Source organism: Lates calcarifer, linkage group LG7_1 (assembly GCF_001640805.2).
Source record: "Lates calcarifer isolate ASB-BC8 linkage group LG7_1, TLL_Latcal_v3, whole genome shotgun sequence".
Classification (NCBI taxonomy): Eukaryota; Metazoa; Chordata; class Actinopteri; family Centropomidae; genus Lates; species Lates calcarifer.
This window is the reverse complement of record NC_066839.1, coordinates 13,119,455-13,131,247: the sequence shown is the minus strand read 5'-3', so window position 1 is coordinate 13,131,247 and position 11,793 is coordinate 13,119,455. Positions and strand designations below refer to the sequence as shown.

Below are 11,793 nucleotides of genomic sequence, written 5' to 3'. Positions count from 1 at the left end.
GAATTGCTCCACACAATAGTGTTCACAGTGCTGTTTACACTTATTCCTTAAACCACTGCAGGTTATTTGTACTGAAGGTATGAGTAATAAAAGCTTATTTACTTAAATATATGGAAATGTTGTTTATTCAGCTTTTGAATTGCTATTACAGCTCCAACTTAAGATATTGCTGTGTTTAAAATAATATTCCCAAAATGACACTGAACACAAGGACGTAATAAAACATCACACTTTATTTACTAGGCAGTTTAAAAAAGTATAAAAAAACATCAAAACTTGACATGTATAAATGCTTTCATAAAATCATATTTGCTCAAAAGCTAGTATCAAAAGAAGATTAAAATGCATAAAAAAGATTGCTAAGTGTTTGACATGGGCTACTGCAGTCTTGTATGAAGTATGAAAACAAAATGCTGATTGAATATGCATTATAAAACAGTACAAAACTATTCAAAGAAATGTTTAGAAACAACAACCATACAAAAGTTTCAGCTGGGCTTTTGTTTGCAGCACAATATAAAATATCAGTGTTTAGTACTCTCGATTTTTTACGGAGAATATAAAATTCAAGTGCAGCTTGGTCTTACTCTTACTGGGTGAAAGCGCAAGGATTCAAACATAAAAGCTCATTTAATATTTTTTCATGTATAATTATACTGTATATAAATATACTTAAATTTTTAACAAATATATTTGGTTGTTCATTGAATGTTTCCTCAGACATGATACTGTGAAGACCAGAAATAAATTGAAAGCTGAAATGATTTTTTTTTTTTTTTCAGTTCAGTTAAATTTTCTTGAAATAAAGGTGCCAATGTGGTGATCAGGTAATACTAATAAGGCTGGCTTGTGAAAAACATTATAGTTCATAGCTGAATAATGACGTAAGGACAGACATAGCTGTTCTTGTTCAGTAGTTAAGTGTTTACATGAGGTGGCACAGACCAAACACTTGAAATTCTCAGTAGACCCATTATATCCTATTGAAAAAAAAGGCAAAACAGAAGAAGTTTCAGAGGTCAGTTTTGAATTCATGAATATGCCTTTGTATAAATGATAATGCTAATAGGGCTTAAATACTTAACTTACAACACTGCTCCAATGGCCAATTGTTTAAAAAAAAAAAAAAAAAACATAAACAGAGTCATCATAAAAACAAAAGAAATAAATTAATCAACTTGTTCTTTATATTAATATCAAAATTCGGAATTAATAATACAGCCCAAATCATATAGCCACCATATCCCATTTATAATACAACATTGATAATAACGAGACCAACAAATGATAGGACAAACATTTATAAAAACCCAAAGCAAATTTTATGTAAATGATATTTAAAAAACAAAACAAAAAAGTGAGTCTTTGGTTGGTTGAAATCCAACAAGTGTGAGTGTAAAAACACTAGTGGCGTAGAGCCTCTCCCAACTGTTGTACCACAACAAATATGAAACCCGCCGCGCTGCGTCCAGCACAGGGAATGTTGATGTCTCCGGATCAACATGTGTCTCTGTCTACATGACCAGTGTCCTCGTAGGGTAAGTGTTGATGTACTTGTGGCTCTGCTCCGAGGCCAAAATGTGCTCCTCTGTTTTCCCACAGGTTGCCTGCTCCCAGGAACTGAGCTGCTGTTGGGCGAAAAGATGAAAGAGGATGATTGATTTTTTATGGTTAACAAGCAAAGGCTGCAATGTTATACATTTCAGTAAATACAAACATACAAACATACACACACCTGTAGTGGGCTGCCCATGCCTCTGCGAGGGAGGTGGTAGGTTTTGTGTCCTTCTTCACTCAGTAGTGAGCTTGTAAGTAGGTCCTGAATGAAAATGTAAAAAACATAAAGTCAGGCTGATGTACACAACCAATATTACATCAGATACTTATGCAGAGGACAATAGCAGAGAAAGCAGACGGAGGGATGTATCCCATAAATTTTAATGTTACATGTTAGGGATATTTGTGAGTAATCAAGAGTGGTTTCACATTAGCAAACATATGCAATGTGTTATTAAAGGTCAAATTTATACTTACAGGTACTTCCTGTGCAGGGCCGTTGGGGGAGAAGAGCTGTGTGTGAAGGTCTTGTGCTTCCCACTGCATACATGGGCTCCTCTCACATGGGGACTCCACCTAGGACCCAAAACCCATCACGGTCACGTAACGTATATAATTATCATGAGTCATGCAAAAATTGGCTTCCTTGACTACAGATACTTCCAGTTATTCCTCAAGCAGATCAAAAACATGTTGCAAAACTGAAAAAAACTCATATCATTTACCCACATTTGCTACCACAACTGCAAACTGAAAGTACATTCCACTTTTCACCCTCGGCTTACAACATAAAAAAACTCAAACTTATGACAGTCTCACATTTGTCTGCATGGTTTTTGCATGTGTATACGTGCTTATGTTGAGTGGAAAGTACCTCTTGTTTTATCTTCTTCAGAGGAGGCTGCTCAATGGCACACTCCATTGGCTCCTGTTTGATGGACGTGACCATCTGCTGCTCCAGGGGGGTATTCTGGAAAAGAGACAAATCCCCCAGTGAGTCTCAAGCATATTAACAGCAAGAGCAACAGAAGTTAAGAAGACTATTTTTAAGGTCTATCTTACCAGTAGTTTGAGGGGCCCATACTTGGCTTCCTGCATGGCCAGAGCTGACCTGAAAGGTGTGGGTGTGCGAGGCGATGACTCCAGGATGGAGCGACAAATGTTTGGAGTTCTGAACCTGAGAGAAGAGAGAGAGAGACAGATGTTTGTAAAGCCTCACCTACAACAAATCTGGGTGGAAAGGGATATCATAGATTAGAGGCAGAGCCACTCACATTTCATTCTCTTTCTGAGGCCTGATAGAGTGGTCGATCAGAGGCTTGGACTCCACAGGTGAGTTCATTGGTAAACTGTCGTTGTCGGAGTGTTCTGGGCTCATTGACTGGTTGAGAAACTGTGAAACAAAGGGAAGAAGGCCAGTCAGTCAAAGTGGTCTGACAGGTTGACTTGTGGGCAGCAATAATCTGGCAGATCATGGGAGCACACTCAGTCGAAAACTACAGAGATGGAGAGGAGAGGAGAAAAGAGGACCGGTACTTCAAAAGATGAGCTATAGATGGAGTGACCGAAGTCGAGTAAGAAGATGGGAAACAACAGCAGCTAATTGTGAATGATTGGGTATGGATGTCATTAGATGGCAGTTTGGTGATTGGATGGATTCTGATCACACGCAGATACTTTAACTACCTGTGAGGGTGAAAAGGGTAGATTTCTGACTGATGAAGGCTTGGGAGTTGAGCAGGTGAAAGTAGCCCATGCTCCATGAGCAGTTCTTGGGCCCTGATAGGGCAAGACCCTGTCTGTTTTGGCCTCACCCACTGAGGAGAAGCTCTGGGAAAAGGGCGGGAAAATAGGGGTCAAGGCCCGCTACTGGGAACGATCTATGTTGCTAATTGCTTAGCTATCCTTTTTTCATCTGGACACAGTTGATCACGATACACAAAAATGAACAAAATCAACTTAAAGCCCAAGGATGAACTAAAACATATTTTCAATGCGGAGCTGCAGATACTTACTGAATCAATAACAGATTCCATGAACTCTGGAATAGGATTTGAGAACGCTGGGCTGCTGTGATGACTGTTGCTGTTGTTGTTGTTGTTATTGTTGCTGCTGGTGTTGCTGTGGGCACGTGTTGCGGAGGCGCTCTCCTCTGGTAGGCAGCTCTGGTCGAGAGGCAGGGCGGGGGCGGCTGCGTGATGATGAGGTAATGACATGGCCACACCCTCTGAACTGCTGGTCAAAGAGCTCTGGCTGGCCCAGCTTGGATAGGGCAAATTGATCTGGGGGGGGGGGGAGTATATAAAGGTTTAGGGGCTGGAAAATGCTGTCAATCGATAATCAGCTGAAAATTGCAGCACAGGAGAGTGAGCGTAAGAAGTGTCAAGAAAGGACAAGAGAGAAAATGCAAGCCTGACAATAAGGGAAGAGGTGTGAAGACTGCACCAATGAGAAAAAGAGAAGGAGAAAGGGAACTTTAAAATAAAGAGTGACAGTGTTGAGTAGAGGGTTGCACAAGGGGTCACGCACGCGCACAGAAATGGTGATAAGGTCCTATTTCTTCACTTTTGCAGAAACAGACCCCCCAGATGTTTCCTCCTCCTTATTCACACAAACACACACATCCAACCACTGTCCTTAAAGCCAGGGTCAAATGCACATGCACATAAATTGAGCTGTCACCCTTTCAAATTTCAACGCTCACCCACACCCAAACTTGCACAGATATACACACACACACACACACACACACAAACACATGACTCACTGGTAGTGATGGCTGGCCTCTCAGCTCATTTTCTGTCGACATGAGCAGCAGTTCGATCTCTTTCACCCTCTGCTCCTTCTCAGGGTCCTCCTCACTATAGTGTCTCTAAGAGAAGAAAAGCAGAAGACAGGTTTTAGCGCCACTTCGGTTCCTGTTTGTTTTCTCATCTTAAAATGCCAATCAGTCTCCTCTAGCCTCGTTATAGTGATCAATTTCTTGTTTTGTTTTTACCTGTATAGCAGCGGTTCCAGGCTGAGGAATATTCAGGATGTTCAAATGCAAGGCCATGGGGAAGGGCACCTGTTAACCCAATCAGAAACACGCCCACATCAAATAAACAAATCTCCTGCAGCTACACAGTCAACAGCATCATTTAGGTTTTTCTGCCTATATCCATCCTGGGTTTTAGCTTAAAGCCCCACTCACTCTGTGTGTGTTGGAGATGTAGGTGTAGTTGATTGGTGGCAAGGGAGGCAGCTGCGCTTGATTGGGCGAGTGGTTGGGGAAACCCATGATGTGACCGGCGCTCTTGACGTAGCCGTGGCCGATGGAGAGCGAGGAGTTGCTGCTCTTTGACGTGTTCTGAAGGTAGCCCTCCTGTTCCACCTTCCGCCTCATGGTGGAGTTCCAGTGGTTCTTTATAGCATTGTCAGTCCTGCATGTCATGAATGTGCCACATGTTAACTTCCAGGTTATTCATTATAAAACACGTCAGCACGCCCACAACTATGCAAAATGTGCACACCTCTATTGAACCTCTAATGGTGCTTGAAAGCATTATCAATACAGGAAAACAAACAAGCTGACACAGATGGAGTGTCTCAGTCACACACACACATTGATAAGATTATCAGTACAGAGCAATTACAATCATGTCAACAGTATCTTCTTTCTCTCATTTCCTTCGTCATTTGATTCTAGGCCTTTCTCTGCAGAAAAACATCCTGTTCTAACACTTTTTTCAACTTTCTTTCTTCCCAGTCATTCTGTAATCCAATCCAGTCCTATCTTTCAAAACAAGAGGAATACTCTGTGCGTTCATGCATCCATCTTTTATGTTCTGTGTGCATCCATCTGTTATGTTCTGTTGCTTCTTCTCTTTTTATTCCCCTCTGTTTCACTCTCTCTACCACAACATTGCGCAGCCAGCCAACAAAAGTTCAGTGATTCATCTTGCTTCTCCTTTTTTTTTTCCACCTGTCTCTCTTCTCCATTCTCCACCTCACCTGCCAGGGAGCAGCTTTGCGATTTCGGCCCAGCGATTGCCCAGCTTCTCGTGTGCCTGGTAGATGATTCGGTCCTCCTCCTCGGTCCACGATGTCTTCTTCACCTCCGGGTTCAGGTGGTTGTGCCAGCGCTCGCGGCACTGCTTGCCGATCCGCCCCTTCAGGTGCTTGGCGATCACCGACCAGCGCTTGGCTCCGTACTTCTGGACCAGCTCGATCACCTTGAGGTGGACAATGTTTTTTTTTTTTTTTTTGTGAGTTCGTGTGTGTAGGGAGGGGTGAAAGGGGGAAGGCGAGAGGGTAGGGGGAAGAGCGTTGAAAGGGAAGAGAAGTGAATGAGTAGAGGGGCATGAGGAAAGAGGAAGGAAGGAGCAATAACAGGGAGGAGAGGGAGAAGTAGAGATGTACAGAGAGAAAAATAACAAGGTAAAGACATGAAAGGTAAATATGAGGTAGAATAGAGAGGATAAGACAAATAAGAGAGAAAACAAAGATAAAAAACTTATTAGTTATCTGTAAAAATCTCAGACGCCAATGCACTGTATCACTGAATGTTTCCCCTCTCCTTCTTCCCTCTCCTCCCTCCTTCCCTCTTTCTTTATCTTTCAACTTTGCAGGAGGTGATTGAGAACACCTGCTGGTGAGCAGTGAGGGAGTTTCCAGTGGAACGTTAGCCACTCTGCTAATCATTACAGTGGCATCTGGGTGGAAATATAACTCCTGTCGAGTTGTTCAATAAATACCTCACAGGTTGTATGAGACTAAACGTGTCTTGTTGAGTAACGGCAAATTTTGGGAAACTTAAAATGTGCAACAGCAGCCAAGGAGTTGCTACAGAATAGTTGCTTTAATCACACAGGAACATAAAGAAATTTTTTTTCACCCTGAATGACACTTGATTGCCTGTTTCCTGTGAGTGGTTACCAACTACATTACTACCAAATAATTACCTAATGTATCAAACCCCAGTAGTGTTAAAGGTCATCACTGATGTCTCTCAGGAGAGAAAGCTCTACTATTATAATGTTAGAAATGTTAGTGTGCAAACTCTCATGTGTTTTATGTATGACCTGGAAAGTACTGTGTGGAGTTTGAAGGGTTTCTAAAACAGTGTTTGCTTACCCTCTGGTCCTCTTCTTTAGTCCAGGGCCCTTTGATGAGTTCTGGGTTCAGCACCTTCTGCCACCTGTGCTGACACTGCACATCTGTACGATTCTGGTGGATCACAGAGCAAGGGGATTAATACTCATCCTAACACTATGGCAGACTGCATGCACATAAATCAACGGAAACAAAAACCTCTAGGTTTGTCACCACTTTGCCACAAAACTGTGTTCTCAGGCATTGTTTATGTTTACTCCCCTGTCTGTGTGCATGCAGATTGTGCATACGTGTAAGTGCTAACTGACTACTTACAGTTAATAAGCTTGCAATGAGTTTCCAGTCTTCTGATCCATGAAGCTCAACAAGTTTCTTCAACTTCTCATCCTGAAAAGACAGTACGTGTTGCATTTAACATTTGTTGCAATAAACATCATCCAGAGAATAACAGTCAGTGAATGTGGTTAGACCAGACAATAAAAAAAAATGTTCTCAGGTTCCTGGGAAGTGATCTCTCCTGAGGCAGTTTCTATTTAACATGTGACTTGTGAAATCATTTGTATTGAACAGGAGATTTTGAATTGTTTAAGCAGCTGTCTGTGTGTGTACCTCTTCTCGTGTCCAGCGTGTTTTGCCGAGGTGGCGTTTCCCTGTCTTGGCCAGTGATCCATCATAATCATGTTCATACATCTCAGTCTCCTCTTCATCTTCCTCACTACTGTAAACACTGCAGACAGAGAGAGGGGGAGAAAAGGATTTTCTTTTTCAAAAAAAGGAAAGAGGTGGTGGCTGTGTGAAAAAGAATAGTCTAAGATAATAGGAGGGTAAATAATAGCACAATAAGTACCTGTCTATTTCCAAACTACTCCCTAATCATGCCTTTATAGAGTGCATAAAGAACTCAGCCCACTCTTTAACTCATCAGGTGTCAACACAGACAGAACCAGTCATTCTTGAAGGTTTGGGTGCAGGCTTGTAGCCAAGACACCCACAAGGGGAGAGAGAAAGAGAGAGAGAGAGAGAGAGAGAGAGAGAGAGAGAGAGAGAGAGAAGTAGAACAGCAAGTGGGAGGGAGGGGGTATGGATGAACAGGTTCCCGTGTTTTTAGTTTCCACAGATACTGGGATTGGCACATGCAATCATAATTTCATGACTCTGGCGTGTTCAGACCTGCAGTGGCATTGTGCAGCACAGCACAGTCATGCACACACATACAGATACACATACACACACACACACACACAGATACAGACACGGAGTTGTTTTTTTAACCAATCAGAATGTAGAGCATAGACAACGTGGAAGCTAGGTTTGGTACTTAGGTGTCATCCAGTGCAACAGGTGAACAGGAACCCCACTGAGGTGTGTGTGTGTGCTTGTACAAGAGGATATTTACTGTGGACTATCTTCCTTATTTTTTATTAAGTTACTCATGTGTGACCTGATAACACCAATGAGAAATACACAGACTGTATAAACTGACACACTGTTTCCCGTTTTAACCACCAAACAACATTTCAGAACAAACCTGTAAAAAAATCTTTAAATAAGAAACAGACACTATGGCGTGCACTAACGAGCAAACAAAACAGGATGAATACACCATGCTCTACTCAGGTTAAGAACGACGAATCAACTGAAACTGCATCGTGAGGCAGTTTAGCGATGACCACTGCTCTTATCTCTACTAAAGTTAACTCTCGTCTCACTTTCCTCGCTTTATCTGCGTCAAACCGTGAGAATGAACCTTTAATCCGCACTGAAACAATCGTAACTAAAAGTCGAGAAAACCCTGACACACACGCATCCAGATGCTTTTCAGGGAAAGGATGTGCCGATCGATGCCCTTCAAGAAAGGCACAATGGTGGTGAGTGAGTGGTTCAATGTGGAACGATTCAAAACAAGGGTAACATCTAAAAACAAACAAACCAAAAAATGCAGCCTATTCTCGGGGACGCTGTGAAAGCGCAGTTTCCAAAATAACAGTGAGCGCCCCTCGCTTTTACAGATGCTGCGGCAACTTTCAGTGTCTATACAGGTTTCATCAAGGCGGCTTTAAAGTGACCTTTATGCCAGCTAGAATGGTGTGTAAAATCCAATGTGCAGCGTTGAACAAACGTGAAAATGAAAACATCCGTCTCAGTGTAGTTGACTCGGGTGATGGTCACCAGAAAAACCAAAGCGTTATGAAACACAAATGTCAAAAAACAAAACAAACAAAAAAAACATCGTAAAGTAAATTTAGGACGTGAAATTTCTTATTGCAAAACACTCTCAAGTGCGTTTAGGCGATAGAGACGCCATGGTGCATTGTTTGATTTTGTGTTTATTATAGGCGCCTATTAACACCAATGTCCAGCGTGGCACGCGCCTGTCCACCCGCCTAATGTTATTAATGCACGCGCGCGTGTGTAAAGTAAGAGTGTGTGTGTGTGGTGTGTGTGTGAGAGAGAGAGAGAGAGAGAGAGAGGTAGTGGCAGAGAGACATAGAAAGAGACTCCTTTCCCTCTCTCTCTCACCACTGACAGCAGCGCGAGGAGCGCACATGCCAGATGACCACCACCTGTCATGAGCGCGAGCGAGACAACCACACCACTACTCAGCTTTAACGGCCGAGAAAACAAAACGCCTCTCTCTCTCTCACACACACACTCAAAAAGCACAAAAATCTAACGCGTTAATTTAAAAAAAAACAACAAAAAACATAAACTCTGTCAACAAGATACATCCGTATCCCCTAAACCCCACGCCATATCCAGTGGTAAAGAGAAGAGGAACAAGAAGAAAAACAGTAACTGCGAAAAAGACGCACATGGGAAAAATAAGAACGTTAAAGAGTGATAGTTCTGTTTTGAGCTTACCTGTTTCTCGGCCGCCGTGCCATGCTAAAGTTTGTAGAGCGGCTCGCAGGTTGCGCTGAGCATGTACTTTCGCTATCTGCGCTGAGTTTGTTCTCCCGGCGCTGAGGCAGGTTGACATTAATTTAAACTACTACTACTGCTGCTGCTCCTCCCTCCCTCGCATCCCGGTAAATTTGGCGCTCCTGAGCGCGTGCGGCCGATTGCGCATGTCCAAACGCTTAGTTCAATATCATCCGACTTTTTGCAATTAAGATTTGAACGAACACAGGGAAAGTCAGAATTCTGGTAAATATGCGAGAAAGCGACAAAATAAAAATGAATATCTAATGTAGTTCCATAAAATATATAACTTATGCTTTATTTATGCTTTTCTGTCGAGAAAGGATCTATCTGTCCTGAAAAATCAGTTTAAGACTTCTTAGAGAGAGCTACACAATTAAATTACATATTACAAATTACATGATAAAAATGTGGATGTATAATAAGCAACAAATAATTTGTAAAACTGGTCAACTGAGTGTTGGTTGGACAATCTTTGTTGCTTCAAGGAGTACACTCTGAGTTCATGTGTGCGAAGTTGATTGTCTGTAATGATATACGAGGCGTCCGTGAAGGCACCAGGCGGACCACTGCAGTTTGTCCTAGTTGAAGGCGCGTTTTGCCTTGCCGTCCGCGCTAAACCCTTATTGTCAACAAATTTCACGAGTTACTTCTCTTCTTGTGAAAAGGAGAAGGAAACTAGAGTATCTGGACGAAGTAAACAATTGCGGAATGGGTTTTTGGCATGCGAGGAAAGTGAAGTTGCAATGCTTTTCTGTGCTCGGCCACCTGTTTGTAGAGAGCCTGCTGGTGTTACAGATACAGATGTTACCCAGTGATAAAACATGCAACAATGCCTTGTCTTATCGTTTTGCGATAAATGAGCCTCTGTGCCGGTCTAGACAAAGACGGTTCAAGAAAGGCAGCGGCACTTCGACTTTTTGTGTAGATTTATTGCACACAACTCAAAGGGCAAGTTGAATTATGTGCAATAAACCCGAGTTGTTCCCATAGACTGTATAGTTTTCTTTAAGTTTCATTTTGAGTTTCTTGTATGGCAGCTTCTTGATGATGTCCTTGATTTTATTCAGGAGAATCCACATATAAATCAGGAACAAGTCTAGCCTGTTTTTCCTGTTCAACTACTTACTTTTAAAGATGAGTAATAACATAATCCTCCTGTCTTAGCTGTATTGCATGACTGCATTATTCTTTATTAAGGCAACCGGCCACCATGTATTATGATTATTTTGTTTTGGTTGAGTTCTCCATCCTCCCTGCGCCAGGACTGTATTCACTGAACCATTCATTGCAGGGAGGAGGAAGAAGGGAGGGGGAGGTTAATACTTTATTTGTGTAAATGTGTCTTCTCATTGTATTAGTTCCTCCATACGCGACCATATTGTCCTGGTCACTTGTAATTATCATCGCCCCAGACCAGCCTATTGTTCCAGGGCAGTCATCTTAATAGTGTCCTGATAGAGGGACACACACACACACACACACACACTACACACGCTACAGACTGCAAATTTCACTACTTCACAACAGCGTGGACACAGTGCTCACTGATGTGAAGCATGGGTTAAATGAAATACAGCTTGAAAGATGTCTTCAAAACTTATCTGCATACGATGTGATGTTCAGAGGCTGCACATTTGTAACATAAAAAATGTTGCAGTTAACTTTCGACTGACACTACATCTTAACTGCAGGCCTGTGATATAATGTGTTGCATGGTTGCAGTCACCTGCCACAATATACACAAGCATTGTTCTGGTCATTTTTGCCTAAAGGAGGTGATACCGCTAATCTTTTCAAATCAAATTTTAATTATATAGCAGATATCATGCAAGATTGGAATACAAGATGACCCACATAGAGAGGAAAAGTAGGTCAGTAAAAGAGATAAAGCACAAAAAAATCACTAAAGCATCAGCTGTTAACAATGGTATTAAAAGAAGTAGCAGTAAGTGGACAGAATAAATCATACTTAATATATGAACAGTATTTGTGTATGTGTTTTTAGCTGTTTTCTGCATGAGCCCTACATGTGTCTTTTCCCTCGAGGGTAATAATAAAAACTACATCTTGTTATCTGACACCAAATTGAAGGAAGGGAGTCAGGGTATGCAAATTCCCTTATACTAGGTTGAGCAGGAAGCCTGAGACCCATTGACTCTTAGCTGGGGACATTTGCATGGGCGCGATTGGACAGGTTAAGGGCAGGTATTGTGATGG

At 42.0% G+C, this 11,793-nt stretch overlaps 1 protein-coding gene across 3 annotated transcripts; it reads right to left on the bottom strand.

Annotated features, from left to right (window-relative positions):
* Positions 1–215: 215 nt before the first annotated feature.
* myb (v-myb avian myeloblastosis viral oncogene homolog) lies at positions 216–9,681 on the bottom strand. 3 transcript variants are annotated; one of them, XM_051071917.1, is made up of 16 exons: positions 9,514–9,681; positions 7,261–7,378; positions 6,967–7,038; positions 6,673–6,765; positions 5,551–5,771; positions 4,751–4,979; positions 4,556–4,624; positions 4,325–4,429; positions 3,555–3,839; positions 3,244–3,387; positions 2,832–2,950; positions 2,620–2,734; positions 2,432–2,527; positions 2,035–2,133; positions 1,736–1,819; positions 216–1,628 (listed from the first exon to the last, which is right to left on the bottom strand). In XM_051071917.1, exons 1-16 carry the CDS (start codon positions 9,534–9,536, stop codon positions 1,515–1,517), a joined length of 1,986 nt encoding a protein of 661 aa, XP_050927874.1. In that variant the 5' UTR covers positions 9,537–9,681; the 3' UTR covers positions 216–1,514. The 3 variants fall into 3 exon arrangements, with proteins under 3 accessions (XP_050927874.1, XP_018551691.1, XP_050927873.1); XM_018696175.2 differs by lacking the exon at positions 3,244–3,387 and having other exon boundaries at positions 3,573–3,839; XM_051071916.1 differs by lacking the exon at positions 3,244–3,387 and having other exon boundaries at positions 216–1,625; positions 3,573–3,839.
* Between the last annotated feature and the right edge of the window lie 2,112 nt (positions 9,682–11,793).

What these genes read in the sequence shown, in the direction of transcription:
- myb (XM_051071917.1), bottom strand. Translation starts at nt 9,536, where the DNA reads ATGGCACGGCGGCCGAGAAACAG. An exon ending in CTAAAGAAGAGGACCAGAGG is followed by an intron (nt 5,772 to 6,672) that starts GTAAGCAAACAC and finishes GTCCACCTCAAG; the next exon opens with GTGATCGAGCTGGTCCAGAA. An exon ending in GCCCTGCACAGGAAGTACCT is followed by an intron (nt 1,820 to 2,034) that starts GTAAGTATAAAT and finishes ATTTTCATTCAG; the next exon opens with GACCTACTTACAAGCTCACT.